The 21322-nt window shown below is 39.9% G+C and overlaps 2 protein-coding genes across 3 annotated transcripts; both read left to right on the top strand.

Annotated features, from left to right (window-relative positions):
* Nucleotides 1-763: 763 nt before the first annotated feature.
* Nucleotides 764-5664, top strand: adap2 (ArfGAP with dual PH domains 2). Its single transcript, XM_063904802.1, has 11 exons — nt 764-1037; nt 1505-1629; nt 1741-1832; nt 2063-2151; nt 2412-2524; nt 3548-3697; nt 3807-3890; nt 4046-4108; nt 4443-4520; nt 4617-4845; nt 5256-5664. Exons 1-11 carry the CDS (start codon nt 950-952, stop codon nt 5282-5284), a joined length of 1140 nt encoding a protein of 379 aa, XP_063760872.1. The 5' UTR covers nt 764-949; the 3' UTR covers nt 5285-5664.
* Nucleotides 5665-5795: 131 nt separating this feature from the next.
* rhot1a (ras homolog family member T1a) lies at nt 5796-21281 on the top strand. 2 transcript variants are annotated; one of them, XM_063904797.1, is made up of 20 exons: nt 5796-6183; nt 8357-8415; nt 8615-8696; nt 8856-8899; nt 8981-9034; nt 9185-9237; nt 9914-10022; nt 11296-11397; nt 11764-11862; nt 11994-12102; nt 12192-12312; nt 12827-12911; nt 13040-13185; nt 13335-13435; nt 13546-13676; nt 14033-14116; nt 14268-14390; nt 14469-14671; nt 15665-15787; nt 20145-21281. In XM_063904797.1, exons 1-20 carry the CDS (start codon nt 6147-6149, stop codon nt 20260-20262), a joined length of 1983 nt encoding a protein of 660 aa, XP_063760867.1. In that variant the 5' UTR covers nt 5796-6146; the 3' UTR covers nt 20263-21281. The 2 variants fall into 2 exon arrangements, with proteins under 2 accessions (XP_063760867.1, XP_063760869.1); XM_063904799.1 differs by lacking the exon at nt 15665-15787.
* Nucleotides 21282-21322: the final 41 nt, after the last annotated feature.

Here is a 21322-nt window from a genome sequence, read left to right as displayed (position 1 = left end):
AGCTTGTAATATGAAAATGTATTGTCTTTACGACAGCTAATGAAATGGGCGAGTTTTAAGAAGAGGAAATCTTTTTCTTTTATTTCTCACCCTTAAAGTGTCTTGCAAAATGAGTTCTCGGAATGAGTTTTTTTCTCGTACTTTGAGGAAGAAACCTCCACTAGAATAACACAAACTTTCCAGCTGCTTTTCTGTCTGTATTCTGAAGGTTTTGATCATACATCATTTAACTCCTTTATTATTGAACATTTGATTAAAAGAAACATGGCTATTAATAGTATTTACTGATGTATGTTTTACAAGGCAGTGTTGTAGTTACACATAATATTGCTTATTAACTCTTCCAAAGGAGATATACAAATTCCTTCTGCAAAAAACACATCCAAATAATTCAACAAACTACAGTACAGTTTATGCAAATCATCGCACTGTTAACAAGGATACATTCTCATTGACTTATTTAAAAATATCAGATAATACAAAAATAAATCAAGTGGGTAAAGTTCATGCTTATAGAAGTTACAAGCTTCATATTTACAGTGTACGATTAAAGGTGTTACCCCTCTTGACCTGCAGTGACCACTGGTTTCGGGATACCTTCAGTGGGACTGAACGGTGGATGGTATTTTGGAACAAATGGTTCATTACAGTCAGTGCGCCTGTAAATACACTGCATTGGTTTGACCGGTTTCCGCAAAGTCTATTTTTTTTTGCCGTGAAAGCACTTCGCACAGACAGATGATCTATTAAAGGACAACCCCCATCCAGTGACAGAAAGGTAAAAAGGTCCGCTCCGGCTTCGTGTTTTAACAACCACCACTTTTCTTTTCTGTCGCATGTTCCAGTTTTCAGATGCATTTCGCCGCGCGAACGATGTGAGCAACATGTTTGATTTAGAGAACCGGATTCTTCATCGAAATTTAGGAAGAGACCGTGACTTTATAGCGAAATGGCAAACCACGAGCGGAACAAAAAGATGTTAATGGAACTTATAAAGCTGGCGGACAACAGCCTGTGCGCGGACTGCGGAGCTCATGGTAAGCAACATCTTATGTACATAAACAAGTTTTGATCTATAATATAAGCTTATTTCCTATACATAAATGAAATGGACGGAATGATTAAGATGCACAGAGCCAACACCTTATAGGTAAGAAGAAAAAGTCAGCTTAAATCTGATATTTCAAAGCTACAGTTTTGTTATTGTGAGGTAAATGTGAATGTAATTCTGTCAACGCAAGCAAGGCTGGATTTACCACCCAGGGAATGTGGGCAAAAGCTACTGTTGTGGTAGTGTGATTTACCATCATGTTGTATGGGAATATGCACACTAATGCATCATGTAAATAAATAGATACAAATATGGTATGAGTTAAGAAAACGATAAGAGTAAGCATTAAAAAGAGATTTAAAAGACATATTCAAGCATAACAAACACAATGTTAAAGCCAGGACAATCTGCCTTTGAGTGTTTAATGAATCCCACCTCTTCTGCACACCTCAGATCCAGAGTGGGCATCCTACAAGCTGGGTGTGTTTGTGTGTCTGAACTGCTCTGGCATCCATCGCAGCCTGTCCAGCCGGGTCAAATCCATAAAGCTGGACTACTGGGATGATAAACTGGTGGAGGTACTGTCCCCCTGCCTTTCTTTTTAAATGATTGCCCTGATGAGACATTCACTCTTCAGGTGAATTGGCTTCATCCAAGTGTAACCCTGATGTATGTCTCTTTTTATGAAGTTCATGAAATCCAATGGCAATGCCAAAAACCGAGCTCTGTACGAGAAAGCTGTTCCACCATACTACTATCGGCCCCAGGAGAGTGACTGTGTGTAAGTAACTTTCCAGGATGACAGAAAAGTGTCTTAGTAATGTCATATTTTATTATGTGTGCCAAGTGCTGACAATGCAATCCCACAACAATAGTGCCATTCACTGTAGAAGTGAAATATTGATGCATTTCTGCTGCTAAATCAAAGCTTGATGAATATTTCCCTTGAAGTGATGCTGCAGCGTATGATAGCCACTGTCTAAGAATATGTGTACGTCTCTTGAACCGCAGTGTCTTAAAAGAGCAGTGGATTCGGGCTAAATATGAGAGGATGGAATTCACAGGAGAAACGAAGTATCCGCCGCTATCATACACCACAGGTGACATTTTCACAGTTTCAAACACACGCCTACTGCAGAACAACAATACTTTTCAGTCAATTGCCATTACACTACAATTAACAGCATGGTTCCTCATGCGCATGAAGAACCGTGCAGGCAAAACCTGTTCTTTGCGTAACACAACAGCCAGGAAGTGAGAGCTTGACAGAGAGTTTCCTATATGTTTAGCTGACCAAATACCTGCGTGTATGACTTCGTCTTTAACCCTGTAGATGAATTGTTTTTTGCTTTATTACCAGGTTTCTATGAAGGTATGCTTTGGAAGAAAGGGAAAGAGAACGCACAGTTTCTGAAGAGGAAGTTCGTACTGTCGGAGAGAGAATTTACTCTGACCTACTACAACAAGGAGAATGTGGGTTTCCTGCAGCTCTTACACAGTTAATTCACACTACACCTTAAATAAAACCATGATAGTAACATATCTCACATGTGTAATCTAAAAGGATGTGTATTGATGTGATCATATCCTCTAAAGCGGGGGTGTCCTAACTTTTTTTTACAGAGGGCCAAATACAGAAAAATATACAAAGGTCTGGGCCCCTTACTAGAGTTGAAGTATATTGCCTCTTAAGTTCAATAAATCAATCAATTCAATCAAATGTAGGTAAGTTATGCTTGATACTTCAATATGAAAATGAAGGGTATATTTCAAGCTTGCTATGTAAATCAGTTATTGTTTTTTTTCTTCATCAACTTAGATTTGTTAGAAACTGTTTTCAACTTTAATTGCCTGAATTTATTTGAAAAGTGGGCTCATTAAATCATGAAAACAGTGTTATATGTTTACATATTGTCTTGTGCTTGTCTTATATTTAAGAACAATATAAGATAAGCACCAGTTTAATTTGTGGGCCATATGACGTTATCCTTTTGAATTAGCTGAGGGCCAGTTTAAAATAGCCTGCGGGCCGCTTCGCCCGGCCGTAGTTTGGACACCCCTGCTCTAAAGGGATGGATTGGATCTTTTTCAAGTGGGCTTGAGCTTCTTATCTATAGTCAGTGTAATATCTAAAGTAGATTGCAGTCGGCACAAAACACCTTATTAACTCAACAACCTACTTCAAAAAATCTGAAACATCCCTCTAACCCAGTGTGAGGTAGAGTGCTTTAGGCTTAATGCTCACACGCTCAGAAAGGCAAGGTAATATAAATGTTGACCTCGTTCACCATCTCACTGTTGTGTTTAGCATGCTAAGATTTGCTAATAAGCACTAAAACAAAGTGTAGTTGAGTTATTTGTCCAGAACAAAATGGTGGACTAGCCGACTAACATTGCCATCACGAAAGCTATGCTGCAGTTATTTCTATAAAATGAGGGGCAAAAAGTTGCAAGTTTTTCTATCCTTACTAATTATTCTGCACATTTGTGATCCAGGAGTCCAAAGGCCCTAAAGCTTTAATCTCCATCAAGGACATAAATGCCACTTTCCAACCAGAGAAGATTGGTCATCCCAATGGGCTGCAGATCACCTACCAAGAAGACGATCACACCAGGAACCTCTACGTTTATCACGAGAGTCCTCAGGTGGGATTGCATAATCACCACAACATAAATAACATCTACCAGAACATTTCTTACTGATTTCTATACTGTAGGGCTGCGAAAAAGCTTAGTGTCTGTTCCTTTACTCCAGGAAATAGTGACATGGTACAACGCCATTCGTGCTGCTCGCTATGCGTACCTGAAGACCGCCTACCCCACTGGAAGGGATGAGGAGGTAAGCGTCAAAACGTCTCAAAACCATAATTACTGACAAGATGTTTCTTTAAAAGGATTGATTATGCAGTGAAAGTCAACGGCAATGAAGACACTTTTTTGGCTCTTCCTGCTTTATGATTTAAAGCTTAACACACTGTTTTGTGTCTCTGTCAGCTGTTACCAAAGATAACAAGAAACTACCTCAAAGAGGGTTACATGGAAAAGACAGGGCCATTGGTAAGTTGGTTAACAACAGAACATTAAATATATACATGATTTATTTGTACATTTATATTGTCAGCACTTGAAAGCAGCTTTGACTTGCGCATGTATTGAGAAAAGCACTCAAGGCACAGTCTTCACTAGCAGGGTTATGGTTGTGTGGGACAGTAGGAGCACAATGAGAGGGTTCTTTGCTCCTCTTACATACTCAAACAAATCACACGGAAAATTAGAATGACCTCTTTTGTAAGAATGAATATAAGGAGCTGTGGAAATGCAGCTTGGGCAGAATATGTGCCAATTTACGCTGTTGGTTTCTTGTGAAGCATTCAGTTATTTTTTTCAACAGCAAAAGGAGCCGTTCAAAAAGAGGTGGTTTATTTTGGACTCTCAAAACAGGAAGCTGTTCTACTTCAAAGGCCAGCTGGTGAGGAACTCTCTTTATAACCCACTGTTTTCTTTAATGATGTTTGTCAAGCCTTTTTGACAACCTTCATGTGTGTTTTCATCACTGTGAACGTAGGATGCAGAGGAGTTGGGGGTGATTTTCATCGGCACAGAGAAAAAAGGTTACTCTGTGAAGGAGTGTGTCCCGAAGCACGCTCAGGGAAACAAGTGGAACTGCGGTGTTATGGTGGAGACGCCCGAGCGACAGTTTGTCTTCATGTGCGAGCAGAACAGGGAGCAGAAGGAGTGGCTGGATGCCATCAAACAGGTCCTGTCCAGACCCATGTCTCCACAGGATTACACCAGTAAGCAAGGCTAAAAAGACTAACCTAAAATAAGCTATTATTGATCTTAGAGGTCAAAATTCATGGTTTTACAGCTCCAATAAGACAGAAATATGTAACACGTATGCAAATAAAGGAACACTAGGAAAAACTGAGGTAATTACAAGTTAAAGTAACGAGGTAAAGTGTGGTTAATACAAGTAATAATACTGGTAATATAATAAAACATTTGTATTTACAGTGCAGTTATACAGTGCAGCGACATTGCCAAGAACAAAGCCATGCTACTAATGTGCTTAATAAAGAAATAAATAAAAGTTACTCAGTAGTTTTGGTTCCTGTTGCAGGTGGTTTTACGAGTCAACCACAACATAAATCATTCATGTGCAGATAAATTATGCTCTAATCTTTTTGTGTTTTTCTCATTCCAGCTGAAGCCAACATGAAGTTTAAAAGATGAACTACAGAGATGTATGTCAACAGAATCACAGGAAGAAGATGGCAGGGTTTGAAACCACTTGTAACTCAAATACTGCAGTGATATTCTGTAGCCTGCGCTGTATCAGCACTGATTTAATGCCCTGTAGATCTAGTATCACTTCCACTGACACTAGATCTGATGCTTTATCTGACACTTCAGTAAATAATGTCTCGGTACGTGAACATCCACACACAAAACATCACCCTTGACATGAGATGAACACATATTTTTTGTATCATGTTATTTTATAAGATGTTGATCTTTGCATGTTTTTTTTTCTCTTAATAAGCATATACTGTAATATTACATCACCTTTTAAATACAATACATATGTCATGACATCATTCCTGGATAAAATAAATGCCTCTTTTTTTTACAACTAAAGTGTGGTTTAATTCATGTTAAGTACAGATGCAGCTCCTCTCTTTGGCACAAGAGAGCAGCATAACGCGATTTTCAAAAAAACCAAAACCCAAATGAAGTGTGTCCTGTACGGCTTGCTGTAGTTGCCGGGTGTTGGAGGTCGGACATGCCCATGAAACATCCACTGCGAAATACTATACAAGCGCCGAAAAGAGTGTGATTAACGTGAAATTACAAAGACATGTGGCACACACTACTCTTTGAATGACACTTACTCCCGAGCTGAATATTCGCAAGTAAATAAGAAGCGCGTAGAAAACACGGAGGAGCTCCAAAAACTGTCCGTCCGTTTTGTCCTACAAAGGAGAGTTTGACAGGACTTCAGTGCGCGGGCCTGCTGCTGTAGGAGGACGGCATCCAGAGGACTTCATGAGACATTAAAGACTATCCTTTCTGTTGAAGGAAGCAAGGATAAAACATGAGGAAGGACGTGAGGATACTGCTTGTGGGGGAACGTAAGTAGTCTTTAATCCAGAAGCTGGTGAACGCTTTATTAGCTAACATGCTAGTGAGTTAGCTAGAGGCTACTGCTAGCAGAGGCACCCAGTGGATAGACAGAGACTTTAGGAAATACAAATGGTGAAAGAAATATGATTTTGTAACACATGTATAACATTTTAAAGACTGGAAAGAGGGTTTAGAAAATAAGAGAATTGAAAATAATAATTTGTTTTAGCCATGGATAGATAGATACGTTATCTAAATGATTTTGCCACAGCAGCATTTTAACAGTAAATCTTCAGGAATTCAGAAAGAAATGTTAAAAAATAGAATGCAATTCTAATAAAAATAAATATAGACATCCCAGTAAAAAGTGGAGTATCTAAACATTATAAAATATACAGAAAAATAAATACTCTTTAATATACCAATCTTCTGAACATATAAACATGGTGTACAATATACATTAAAACAGACTGTGTACAATAAGCTATAAAAATGTGAGTATCTGTGCAGTGAGTGGCCCTTCTGCTTTCAAATAATACACATAATCATACACAACTTTTCCAAAGTGTTTGATAGGAATAAATATCCTGAGCTTTGGTTTCTGGCTGCTGTTTCCAGTTAAGCATCTCGTAGGGCATGATACTTTATCACGAGTGTTTCCATGTCCTGCCATATCTTGATATTCAATATGCAACTTCTCATAGGAGGATATTATCTTATGACCGGGCTGCCACAAGCTGTGTTTGTAATCATAAAATAACGTTTATCCCAAGTGTAAATGCTTTACAAAGTCACTGAATATAATAAGCAGTATGAAGGCGGTGTTTATTGCTAGCCTGCTGTAATGGAATTGAATAGACTGTACAAACAAGAACCTACATCATGTAAAAAGCAAGTGAAAAATAAGATTTGATATCAGAATATGTTTATATTTGCAGTATGAAATAACATTATAACAGGGGCCAGGGCTAAACATATTATTTTGTTCAATTTTATTATTTTCTGAATCCCCTTTTCAGTCTTAACATTTCAAAAATCATAGTTTTTCCACGTGTTTTTATTCCTTAAGCCTAAAGTGATGTCTTGAAACATCCTGATTTTTATATCTGATAGTCCAAAATCCAAAATATACTGGATGCTGAATATTGAGTTACATTTTTGTCATTACAAGAGCTTAACTTTCCCCAGGACCTAGGTGTGAGGGCAGACTTGAACCATAAATGCGATACACTTAAATAGCTTTATCACCTGGTCTGTTTGTTCTCTTGAAAGCGTGTGTGTGTCGTCAGTACTATTTCTATTTCAGTTAAGGCTATGCAGGATGGCCTACTTTGTCAGGGGGTGCCATTATGGGCTTTATAGGGGTCAGTTTCCTTATTGATCAATCAGACAACCATTCGTTTAATTTACGTTTTGTCTCTAATATTGTGTTATCTAATCGTAAAAATACCATTAGAGTTCCCAGGAATTAAGACGTCTTCAAATTGATGTTTATTATCTTAATAAGCAGTCAAAAAATGTAACCCCAAAACTCATTACATTTCCAATAATAATATAGAAAAACAGAGAAAGGCACGCTTCAAATGAATTAGAGTGATAGACTAATTGGATAATCAGTTAATAGCTTCAATCCAATCATCAAATACAAAAGGCCTGGCAAGTTATGTCTGTTAGAATATCGATGTTTAATATATCTATATAGTGATTACGTGAGGTGGATGTTTCATTGCTGTTTAGATGCTTGTTTTTCTTTTGTTTATCTAGCACTTTTCTGGGGTAGAAAGAAGCTTCTTCTAGGCCGTTTAAAGGGAATGTTGTGAATTTGTGATTTAAATTATGAGTAAATGTGGAGAATTCACTTCAAAAATATAATTCAAATGAAAACACTAATGACTTATTGAATGGTAGTGGAACTCTTTGGCTAACCTTCCTATCATAGACTATTCCAGACCATATTTCTCCAGCTTGTGTTGTATCCTTGCTCTGTGCTGGAATTCAGTGAATGCTCTTTTGGGAACCGTTGCACTCAGCTGCAGCTCTGACTCTGCTTCAGCTGCTCTGTTACTGAACTCATTACCCAGAGCACTCAATAAAGATGGAAGAGAGGTCCGTCAGTAAAAGATGTACTGTATGTCATGCCAGATTGTAACACACATTTTTTATTTTCCTTTGTCTGTACAGCCAAGGTGGGGAAGACATCGCTGATCATGTCTCTGGTCAGTGAGGAGTTTCCTGATGAGGTATGTAACAGGAAATCAGAGCATGGATACGGAAGTTATCATCCTGGTAGAGGTTTATGCTGCATCCCGATCAAATGACTATGGGCTGGATGGTCTGGCTGAACCATGAGGTTAAAAAAGGAGAAAAACAAGACTAATGTTATTTTTATCGAGGCCTGCTTGTTGTCAGAAGAGTTAATCCTCGCTTTCTTTCCCCCAGGTTCCTCTTCGAGCTGAGGAGATCACCATCCCAGCTGACGTCACCCCAGAGAGGGTGCCCACACACATTGTGGACTATTCAGGTAAATCTCCGACCTACCACACACTCACAGACTGCAAAATTAATATGTTTTAATGATCCCTAGTGAATATAATCGTAGTATTAGATTGATTTGGGAACAGTAAGGCTTGATAACATGTTATTTACTGTACTGATGGGTCCTTTTTGACACCTTTTATAGAGGCAGAACAGTCAGAAGAGCAGCTGTTCCAAGAAATATCAAAGGTTGGTTTGACCTGACTCTCACTCTCATCTGGTTTTGTAATACCTGAACACATGTATTGATATTGCTGTTTATCTTTACAGGCCAATGTAATCTGCATAGTTTACTCAGTCAACAACAAGAAGTCAATTGAAAAGGTGGGACTGGCTTCTTTCTGTACTCTGCAGAGTTAATCAAATACATAACTGAAGTGTTTGTGGAATTTCAAAATCTAATCTTCTTAGTCTGAGAAAATAAATATGTGTTTGTGCCGCTGCAGTGTTTGATGTTGTGTTTTACTCCGCTAGGTGACAAGCCACTGGATCCCCCTCATAAACGACAGAACAGACAAGGATAGCAGGTATGTGTTCAGTCACTTTAATAGATGTGTGTTTGTCTACCCTGTGTGTCACTTCAGTGAGGTGGTGTTGAGTCTGTGGGCTTCAGAGTGCTGGGAACTAGGGATACGTTTGAGGGCTTAACTTTGTTACGCTAATACTGACTTAACTGCATGCCACTCTGAACAATATACAATCATTAGTTGTGTTTTGCCAATTCTAATCATTGTAAATCAAATTAGAATGAATATAGATTCATTTGATATGCTGTGCCATTTTATTTTGAGATGATTTCATGGTCATTAAAGCTAATATGTGTTATTATGACAACATATTGTATATTTTAGGGCTGTTAAACAGTATTTTAAATCACCTTTTTTCTCAATTAATAATGATTTTTACCAAAGACGCCATTACTACATTTTCCCAGGGTGCATCTTGTCATCAATCAATGTGTGGTTTTGTCAAACCAACAGTTCAAAAATCCCCCAAAAGTCAGTTTTCATTAATGTAAAAAGGGAAAATGAGCAAATCCTCACTCTGGAGAGGCGACAACCTGACAATTCTCAGCATTTTTGATAAAAACAAAAAACTAATCTGTTGAAATAGCTGCCTATAATTTATTCTGTCAATTAACTAATTGTTCAATTGACTTATGGAGGGGGCTCTATAATGTAGTAATAAATGGCTTCACTGCAGAGTACCACTGATCCTTGTGGGGAACAAATCGGACCTGGTGGAGCACAGCAGCATGGAGACCATCCTGCCAATCATGAATCAATACCAGGACATCGAGACATGTGTAGAGGTGAGATATCAATACACACACACGCACGCACACACACGCACACTCAAACCTTTGGTTACATTGAGGCAGGGCTGTGAGGAGGTCTCACTCGGTTAAATATCAAATAAAGTACTTTGATGAAGCACTTAAGAGCGATGAATTGGCAAAGGAAATCCAATATAAGCAGTGACTGTCAGAGAGCCTGGGTCTGTGTCAGATCCCCCACCCCCCACTGCGCTCCAGCTCCTGACTCCACTTACACTCTGACTGAGTGGTTGATAGATTTATTTCTCTGAACCCCGCACTCTAAGGCCACGGCCGGCCGACTGACGGCCAGTGAGTGTTGAGAGGAAGCTGGCCTCTGTCTGCGTTACGCTTTAATTCAGATTCCTCCCCGTCGCACGAGGCAGCTCAGTCATGCCCTCCTCAGCTGGATCAGTAACAAGGTTACAGAGGGAGATGAGGACGTGAGAGGAGGCACATGCACAGGGATTCAGTTAGGACCCACACACACACACCTGGGGAAACATACGTACTAATGTTTTACTGCTGGCTCAGTGTTCAGCCGGGCCCTGATTGTGCTGTAACTGCTTCTCCAAGTTATTTATACCTCTGTGTTTCTTTGTCAGTGTCAATTATTTTATAATGTTTAATTTAGGTAGAGTTGCTGCACTGCAGACAACAAACCTTTATGTAAAATTACACAAATAATGAACAAAATAAGTCAAATAAATGTACTCATTCTGAAGCCAACATGTGTTTGTCAGCATTACAGTAAGTTCTATTCCACTAGTTGATTATTTTTTGTTGATGCTATTACATGTAAGCTGCGCACATTTCTGGTATAGATCCTTTTGCAGATTATATATCGTATTTTATATGCTCTCAATATTTACTTTTTTATTTACAGTATATGCAAAGTTACTTTTAACTAAAACTGCCAAATAAATATAGTAATGTATTTAAATGAAATTATTACCTCTGAAATTTAGTGGAGTAGAAATATAATGTTGTAAAGATTAAAATAAAATGTAATTTAAAATAACTCGTATTGAAGAACTCCCCTTGAGTAAATGTACTTGTTTCTTTCCACCATTGATTTTTTATTGACTCTTTTTTTTGTATTATTTATATCATATTTTTGATATTTTTCGACTGTTAAATATTAAGTATTTTAAGTGTTTATGTTTAGGGTACAGTAATTTACAGTTTATTTGACTCTAGTGTAAAATCTGAGTCTGAGCAGAGAAGTTTGATATGTGCTGTTAATTTTCCATTCCCTCTTCTCCCTCAGTGCTCCGCCAAAAACCTCAAGAACATTTCCGAGCTGTTTTACTACGCCCAGAAGGCTGTGCTCCACCCGACAGGACCCCTGTACTGCCCGGAGGAGAAGGAGGTGAGAGCGTTAAAGTATCTTAAGCCGACTTTCTGAGTTTAACATTTCTCAGCAAGATACAAACAAGCAACTAGGTTTAGACTGCCATTCAGTCCCAATGCTAAACATTAACCACACAATACACCAACGTTCCTGAGTTCGTAAGACCCAGCAGGCGACAAGAATGAAGGAAAATGGAATCATGTGACTTGACTCACGGAAAAAAGATTTTAAACTAGGGGTAAAAAGAGCACCAGTATTGGAGAAAAAGTTGTATTGGTACATCCCTGGAGGTAGCTGCGACTATGCTTACTGATTTAAGTCATTCTGTATTCGGTATTTCTTTAATTTAGCCCACTTCATCATTCTCTTTCTTCTGTATTACAGTTGAAGCCTTCCTGCATCAAGTCTTTAACTAGAATCTTTAAAGTGTCCGACCTGGACAACGACGGCATCCTTAATGACAATGAGCTCAACTTTTTCCAGGTAAGGTTTTCAACTTGTTCATGAATAGATGAGATTCAAAACTAAATTAGGCAGATTCAAACTTAAACCAATCTTGAAAACCTTTCCCCCTTTCTCATGGCACACTATGTTATGGCTGTTTTTTTGTTCAGAAAACGTGCTTCAACACACCGCTGGCGCCTCAGGCTTTAGAGGATGTGAAGAACGTGGTCAGGAGAAACATGACGGATGGAGTCAAGGACAACGGACTTTCACTCAAAGGTCAGAAACTGCTCTTTGGTTTGCTGCTTATCTTTTAAGTCCATTGTTTATGACATTTGCTTATCACATACTTGCGTCTTCTACTGCAGGCTTCCTGTTCCTGCACACCCTCTTCATCCAGCGAGGCCGACACGAGACCACCTGGACGGTGCTGCGGAGGTTTGGATATGACGATGACCTGGAGCTCACACAGGAATACCTGTTCCCCATGTAAGGGCACACTTCAAGCGCACACACAGGGGTTATTGGTAGTCTTTTTTTCGTATTGTTTCCCACGGACCAAGGAGTAAATTGCCTGTACTAATATCGAAATAGTAGAACAAATATATATACTTATTCAACATTTTGATCCAAAGAGTATTTGTCATTTTTGCTTGAAAGTAGTCCTGCAAACGGTTAATAAAAATCTAAATAGTTTCAGAATAATTGTTATGGTTGCAGCTCTAAAGATGCTGCAAATAAATATTATTTTACAAAATCCTTTCATGCCTAATGGCTCGGGGTCACATTAATGTAGCCCTTTCATTTATAATTTTCCAAAATCATTCACTGTCTTATGGATGTCCTATTCCTCTTTTGAAATAAGGCAATTTATATCTCAGTCATTTCGTCTTCTTTACAGATTAGTTCTGGTTGACTGCCGTGTGTTTGAAGAGATTTAGGCAGATTCTTTCTTCCTTTGTCACTTCTGAAAGGGATTGTTTTGTGTGTCCCTGTGTCGCAGGATAAAGATCCCCCCGGACTGCACCACAGAGCTTAATCACAACGCTTACCTCTTCCTCCAGAGTGTCTTCGACAAACATGACAAAGTGAGTGATTCGAAATGAAAGCCATCTACTATATCTATGTCTACATATTCATAGGCATTACATCCTTTATCCTGTTCTTTTAATGTCCACATTTGTGAGTGTAAGTATGTGCACTTGGTATGACCCAGGACAGAGATTGTGCGCTGTCGCCAGAGGAGGTGAAGGACTTGTTCAAAGTGTTTCCCTACATGCCCTGGGGCCCGGATGTCAACCACACGGTGTGCACTAATGAGCAGGGATGGATCACATACCAGGGATACCTCTCCCAGTGGACGTGAGTGTGGAACATGGCTATGAATACACACACACACAATCACACACCAGACGTACGTGCCACAGTACTGTTTGACATAATCATGTAGAATAAACATTTCAAAGTACAAAAGTTCAGCCTCCTCATGCTCTTTGTGTTTTCTGTGTTAGGTTGACAACTTATCTAGATGTACAGCGCAGTTTGGAGTACTTAGGGTACCTTGGCTACTCTATCATCTATGAACAGGATTCCCAAGCTGCTGCCGTTACAGGTAAGAGATATATTTGCGATTATGCCTAAAAAAAGACATGACTTTTCCTGTATGTGGCCATGGATCATGCATGTTCCCACTTTGTAAATGTGCATTTCCTGTCCTTTCAGTAACACGTAGCAAGCGCATCGACCTGCAGAAGAAGCAGACCCAGCGCAGCGTCTTCCGTTGCAACGTCTTGGGGGCCCGAGGCAGCGGGAAGAGCGGCTTCCTCCAAGCTTTCCTGGGCAAGAACCTGCAGGTTAGTGGAAATCATAGCTTCAAATTATATTGAAGTGTCTTTTTAAATGGGATATTTTTTCCAGGCTTCCAAACAATGTGCAGTAAATGATACTTGATTTACCTCCTAGAGGAATGAAAGAGGACAGATTGTCAATATGAGCACATTTTTTAACAATTGATGAACTCATATTACACCATTCATGCAAAATTGCAAACAGGTCAAATTGATTTATTATACAACATTAAGAGAATGCTAAAATATTATGGTATGCGTTACGTTTTTAACTCCCAGTGTTGGAGCAAACGAGCAAAAGGGACCCTCTTATAAACAGTCTGTAGTGTATCTGATATTAATGTGTTTGTCACCCTCCACAGAGACAGAGGCAGATTAGAGAAGACCACAAGTCCTTCTACGCCATCAGCACGACCTACGTTTACGGTCAGGAGAAATACCTGCTGGTAAGAAGTACTCACTCATCATCTGCTGTTTGGATTACTCCCGATATAATCTGTATCGCAGCTGACAGTGCATCAGCGCTGGACGGTAATCCCTCTACCTGCACACTCACTCTCTATCTCTCTGTCCCCTGCCTGCTATGCACACATCTAGCTCCATGAGGTGATGCCAGACTTTGACTTCCTGTCAGAGGCGGACCTCGCTTGTGATGTAGTCTGCCTGGTGTACGACGTCAACAACCCTCGCTCTTTTGAATACTGCGCCAAAGTGTACAAGGTATGTTTCAGGAGATGAGGCTCGTACGGCCGGCTGCACACAGGCCAGCGAGTAACGTCTATCTATCCCGTTTGGCAGCAATACTTCATCGATAGCAAGACGCCCTGCGTGGTGCTCGCCGCCAAGTCTGACCTGCACGAAGTACGGCAGCACTACAGCCTCTCTCCTCACGAGTTCTGCCGCAAGCACAAGCTCCACCCGCCCCAGCCGTTCACATGCAGCAGCATCGAGGCCCCTAACAAAGACATCTACACCAGACTCACCACCATGGCCATGTACCCGTGAGTATTAACCTCTTTGTGCTCTCACCAGGTTAACTATCCAAGCCTGATCCACCATGCCCATTATCTCCTGTGTGCCTGTCCACTTTAACCTCTCTCCTGGATGTTTGGATTAGAAAGTGCCTGCGATATTCAAAGGTTAAATTGTGGGAAAATGATTCACGTGTATTTGCTGTTTTAGGTGTAAACCTGCCGGAGAAGTCAATACAATACAACTGAAATGCATATGGGTCTCTCGTGCCTTTGACTGCACAGAACCAGTAAAGTCTCTAAACTCTAAAGCTTCCTGATCAGCAGAGATTTCAGAGGAGATTAATTGGAACCTAATGAAGCCTGGCTACTTAATCTAATTGGACCAAGCCATTAATCCTATCATCTACACTTGAATGAAAGCATGAGAGACCCCGTTCTAGGCCATGAGTTTGAGGAGTAATGCGATCTTATGATAAAGGGTGAATTCTGGGTCAGACAGTGAACTGATTATTCAGACTGAAAATGTCAACCCAGCGCAGGCTAAGGTGCTTTTTAAATAGTATATGGAACGTTTCATTTCATTGTATGCAATTAATCAATGGTTTGCCTCTTGTTAATATTAAAAAGCATTAATCATGACCACAACAGATTCTTAATATTCATCCTACCACCTGTTTACTGGTTAAATCATATATTTGAAGTAATGGGACCAGTCGTCTGTTGTTGTGAATGTTCCCTTCCTTTCTTTGTGGATTCCTTGAGTTTATTCTCCTTTAAGTTGAGACATGGCACGTTGATTATAAATGTTTTCCTGTCAATACGTCTGTCTACTGTCTGAGTTGAGGAATAAATGGCAGCAGTGCAGAAGTAAGTATCTCTGGTTATTTCATTTAGTCTAGTGGTTAGATAATAGTGGTTATCTACTTTGGCCTCCACCTCCTCTTCCTCTGTTCATGTTGTCTGGTACGTGTTGTCTTTCTGTGGTGGTGAATACACGTCTTCGTGTGTGTCTTTCCACAGCCACGCCCGTCTGCGCTGCATGTGTGCCTGCAACAGGTGCTCCTATTGCCTGTGTCAGACCCTCCTCAGGTTGGAGCTGCTGCGCAGTATAAAGGCCCAGCTCTGCAGGGTCGTGTTCAACAGGTTCATACGTAGGATAAGCTTTTGTGTTTTTAGCATAGCCTCATTCCTCCTCTCTGTGTCCCCCGCTCTCGGGTCTAACCCCCCCCGGGTCCGTCGGCTCCTTTTTCACCCAAGCTCTCTAACAATGGCGATGGTGACAGCTGCTTTCCTTCAGTGCTGGTCTGTGGTCCGGTTTACAATGCATATCCACTTCAGGGGAAGGGAATATTAAATGTGATGGAATGTGATATCCAAAGCAGGTGAACAGTGTACTCTACTTTTTGTGAATAATTTGATACTCAGTCTGGGAAATACTCTTCCTGCTTTACACTGGGTTGCCAAAAAGCGGTCGCTCGTATGCATTACTCAGTTCTTTTTTTAAACTGATGAGCAAAACAAATCTGAACAAAACCTGAAGATTAGTTTATTTTCTGCTAATTTCTGAGTTCAATCGCTATTTTTTTATTTATTTTCAATTACATTTTAGAATATAATATAAACTTTCATTCCATTTATAACTTCTTCAAATTGTTTATTGTTATTCATTAACTTAATATTAATTTAAATAGTTGTATAAATGTGTTCAGCCTTCTACAGGAGTTGTATATTAGATGCTTTTCACACAAGTGAAAAGTGAGCTACGTTTTTATTTACTTTTTTTGGTCGTATTCTTAAAAAAAACGATGGTCATGTGAGGTGTTTTGGTCTCTGCTCCAGCTCCAGCCAGCCCCCCCGCTCTCTGTACAGTTTGACACAGCGAAGTGTGACCGCGCTGTGCCAGCTAACACCCAGGCTGCTAGACAGGGAGGTGACCGTGTGTTGGAATCCGTGTGGGAAACGCATGAAGTGCAGTGCAAACTCAACACCTGCTACTAACCCACAGACACAAATATAGTTTACAATTAAAATCATTTTCATTTCATCATGACCCCACACACCGTTTTACTGCTTCCTATCCTGCAGTGGATATGCAACTGTGAATCTTGACTATCAATCTCATTTTGTGCTCAAAGGATGAAGAAAAACCAGCCATTCTCTTTGGTTTGTGCTTCATTAAAACTAAAAACCTCCTTTGTGTCTGCATGATCTATGTGATTAACTTTGAATCACATAGAAGTAACAAACATTCATCCTGTTTATTCATTTCTGTTTGGCACTAACCCTTATTAATAACCATTGACTGCCTGATTCATTACCTAGTATGTATTCAGTCTCCCTTTGTCTATATCCCATCATTAACACTGAAGTCTACTCCAACAGGAGACCTTTTTATTTTGAAAAGCACAACGGTAATTGTCCATATACTTAAAACAAAAGCAGCTGTTGTTGTTTCCTGTGGGTTTAGACTTCATAAATGTAACAGTTTAAAATCAAAATGTTTCGATTGAATCTGTTGTACCAATCACCACCCTGTCATTTCATCCTGTTTTTTCCTGTCTTGTGTCCTCTGTCTGTGTGTCTATCCTTCCCCTCTATAGGTGTTCACAAACATGTCTTTGGCTGCCCCTCTTCCTCTTCCTCTTGCATGTGTTCACCCTCTGCTAACCCTCTGCATGGCTCACCTGCTCTCTACCTCTGTGGATAACCAAAGGCATGCATCGGTCCTTAGCTGAGTCTCACATCTATCGATCCTTACTGCAGAGAGAGTTGGGTGTTTACTATAAGACGGCAGAATTGTGTTTTGGATTTTTGGGGAATCGATAGTTTTTTCAGCCAATTATTGCATAAAAATGCTGCGCTTGTGGGTGGGCGGTCATAGAGCTGCGTTTTGTATCGTTGCATCCAGCACTCGCCTTTATTTTATAATCTCTGGGGGTTGTTACACTATTAATAGCATGACACTTAACGGGCCAGGCCTGGCAGAGCACGGGGCGACTGGGTTAAATTATGCTTTCATTTGAACTGGCACGACATTGTGATCTTGAGTGTGCAAAATTTGAACTCATTTCTAAGGCCGCACACATTTAAAGTAGATTCAGGCAGCTTATGGAAGTTAATTTTGTCTTTTAAAGAATAAATGTTGCTTTGCTATTTTTTTTGTTGCCTTTCATAGTATCGAGTAAAGGAAAAGTGGTACACATTGTTTGTGAAATCCGTCAGGGCAGGCCAAAGAGAAAATGAGACAAAGGAAGCAACTAGATTAAAGACAATTTTGGAGGTCTTCTTTATTTACAAAGATAAAAAAGAATAATATTTCAAATGTATCCTACCCAATGACAATGAGATTGATAGCTGCCATGTGGTGTGTTCAGTGTGTAAATGTGATGTGTTTGTACCTTTTTTGTGTGTGTGTGTGTGTGTGTGGTGTTGCGGTGACATTGGACGCATTGTATCACCGTTGAGCTTGTGGGTCGCAGTTCCTTTTATTTTCAGGCGGGGAGAGCTGGGTGATAAGGATCAGATTTTAGATGTGTTCGTTTTATCTGTTCTCTATTTAACAAAAGAGACAATGTAGATAATGCATGATACACTTTCATACAAAAAGCAAGTAGATGAGTCAGATCATTTCAATGTAGGAAGACTTGACCAACTTTAAGGCTTACTTAAAATATATATGATAACTAAATCCCATCTGACATCCAGTGGCACATGACAGTATTGTGTCAGTTTTCAAGCTGTTTGAATCATCCATTGTAATAAAACACATTTTGATAATTGAATATTGGTCAGGTGTTTTTAGACAGAATGCGTTCTCTAGTCTCAGCTTGAATGTGCATTTTTGTAGTTTTTTTATGTCTGTAAATACAGACTCTAAGCACTTGCCACGGAATATTTATGACATTTTATAGACTCATTTAATAATGAATTAATCACCAAAGTAAACAGCGTAATAACTGCTAGTGAAATGATTTGTTAGTTTCAGCCCAAGTCAATATTTTTTTGAATTATCCCCCCACTCTACCTACTGCATCGGAGTGTGTTTGTGTGTGTGCACGACCCCGGGCCACGGTGTGACTTGGTGTGTGTGGCTGCTGGGCTGGGTGGAGGCTCTGGGGGCTTCCTGCTGTCAGAAGAGGATTTAATTCAGACTCAGCAGGTTTCAGCCATCTCCAACATGGAGGGTCCATCTTTATGGAGGCCTCTGCTGAGCAGCTAATTCCCCCAGAAAGGTAAAAGCAGAAATCCCTTCTTCAGAGTTAGATTTGTATACCGGACGGGGAGAATGTTGTGGTTTAACTTTTCCCTATTCAGTAAAAATGTATAAGGTTTTAAGGTTTCCATTGCAAATGTTCATATCCTGTAACAAAGAGAGACATAATGGAGTCTATAGATAGTTTGACATCTTGGGAATTATCTTGTGTCAAATATGAAGCTACTTCAGCAGCTGGTTAGCTTTCTCACTGCCTGGAGGCTTTACTAGTAACCTGTCGCCACTCTTTATGCTAAGCTAACAGGCTTCTGGCTGTAGCCTAAATAATTGTATTTTTTTTGGCTGGAAGATACGTACTGAAGCCCAGAGAGGCAAGTGAGAAAATACAAGTTTTGATATTTAAACCGCATTTTCTCAATAGGACTTCATGTTTTATGAAGTGGTGCGCTTCAGCCTCTTGTGGTCGAAAAGAGCATTACAACAAAAACAAACATTTGCATATCAAAATCACCTGCCACAACCTTTTTGTTTTACCTCTCAAAACTCTTATTTCCAAACTCCTTTCACAGAAACAAAACACTTGTAGAAATGTTTCTCTCTTTGTTTCCACCTCTTGTAAACAAAGAAGAGAAAACAGTTCAGATTTTGTATAGATCGAGGTATACTGAGATTATTGTCCAGCATATAAGCATATTTGTCTAAATGTCCAACCATCCCTTAAGGTTTAAGGCTGAGGTGTTTTTCCCTTCACAGAGGGAGCTCAGGTGAACATGTTTTATGCTGGTTTCTCTCCTGAGTGTGCAGTAGCTGTGGTACTTGGGTTTGCTGTCTCCATTGCCTCATAGTAGTGCTTGCTTTGTATTCCACATACTCTAGTTCTCCCGTGCTTGTGTTTATTGCCAGATCAGCTGGTGTTACGGTCTATATAATGTTCTGTTGTCCTTCCTCTAAGTGCGAATCAGAGCTGCTGCTTCTCGTAGAGCAACACCTTTCCTTTTGTCTTCTTCCCCAAAACTAAATCAACTGTCAAGAGAAAGCATGCGTTCCTGTTTTCAAGCTGGTATCACATGGCGCTGGTATTCGTCATCAACACCCTGATTTAAGGAAAGGCCTGAGAGAGAGAGAGAGAGCGAGAGAGAGAGAGAGCACATGACTTTCTCTTGTCAGTTGGCAACTCCTCCCGCTGCTGTTTTTAACAATGGCGTCGTATTGTATGATATGCTGCTCCCTGTTCTCCTTGTTTCATTCTCCCCCCTCACATGATATGTCTCTCGCTCTCTCTCACAGACACATGGCTCAGGCAGACCTGAAGAACTCCACCTTCTGGCTGCGAGCGAGCGTCGGGGCCACGGTGTTTGCCGTGCTGGGCTTCGCCATGTACAGAGCACTTCTTAAACAGCGGTGATCGGACGGCATGACACCTCCTCCCCCCCTTCGGCCCTTCTGGTGACTCTGCTCTGAAAGACTCAAAAACACTGGCTGACTAACCCACCCTCAACTCCGCCTCATCCCCTTTCCCACAATGCAACACAAGCAAGAAATAAATGAGCGAAATCATAGTTACATTTTATATGTATTCAAAAAAAATGAAGTGTGGTGTAGTTTTTCTGTTCGAGTTGTGCGGAAAGGAGCAGATTTACTTTTGAAATCAGTCAATTTGTAAATGCTGACATGTTGTGTAGTGTAGTCCGACTCGACGGATCACTGGATGTTTCCAGCTGATCCAGTCCTCTTTTTATTTCTCAGGTCAGTATTATTAACTAGTTAGACGGTTGGAGACCAGAGAGAGGCAGCCATACACAGTGACACCACAAAGGGACTTGAATCTGTTCATAAATATAGTGTATATGCAGCGTTTTATTGTATGTAACCTCAAGACTTTTAGAATCGAACCCACAGACTGCACAAAAAGCTCCTACAGGTGTTAGCGAAGCATCTAACGCTAGAGAGGTCATGATTGGCATGCACTTGTTTATTTTGTGTGTTTATTTATTAACCTGTTTCTTTATTTGTCTTGTCTGTTTTGAGTGCACCGCATGAAACAGATGGACATTTTCCATGTATTTTTGTATTTAGTTTTATCAAAGCAGTCCTTATGGTGTACCATTATTTTCTGATTTTATTTTTCTGGTTTTCAAATAGAGCTTTGTCCCTCATGTTATATTTTTATGAAGTTAGAAGCACCATATATCAACAGAGTATGCTATTAACAACAGCCATTCAGTGCACCTCTCCCACCTTTTTAAACTATTAAAAAGTGTTTATTTTCATTCTATACCATACCATTTACAATAAAGAAAATGGTATGATCTGGCCCAGCCATGTATGCGTCTTATAAGGGTTAAGTGACAGCAAAATGTAAGAGCAATGAGGAAAAGAAATTGGTTTTAAATATCTGTAATAAATGACATTTACACCCACTGATGCCATGTTGTGCCTGTGTGTTCTTCATGAGAGAATTAGGG

This window comes from Eleginops maclovinus, chromosome 16 (assembly GCF_036324505.1).
Source record: "Eleginops maclovinus isolate JMC-PN-2008 ecotype Puerto Natales chromosome 16, JC_Emac_rtc_rv5, whole genome shotgun sequence".
Taxonomy (NCBI): Eukaryota; Metazoa; Chordata; class Actinopteri; order Perciformes; family Eleginopidae; genus Eleginops; species Eleginops maclovinus.
The sequence above is the reverse complement of the archived record's forward strand: the minus strand, read 5'-3'. Positions and strand labels throughout refer to the sequence as shown.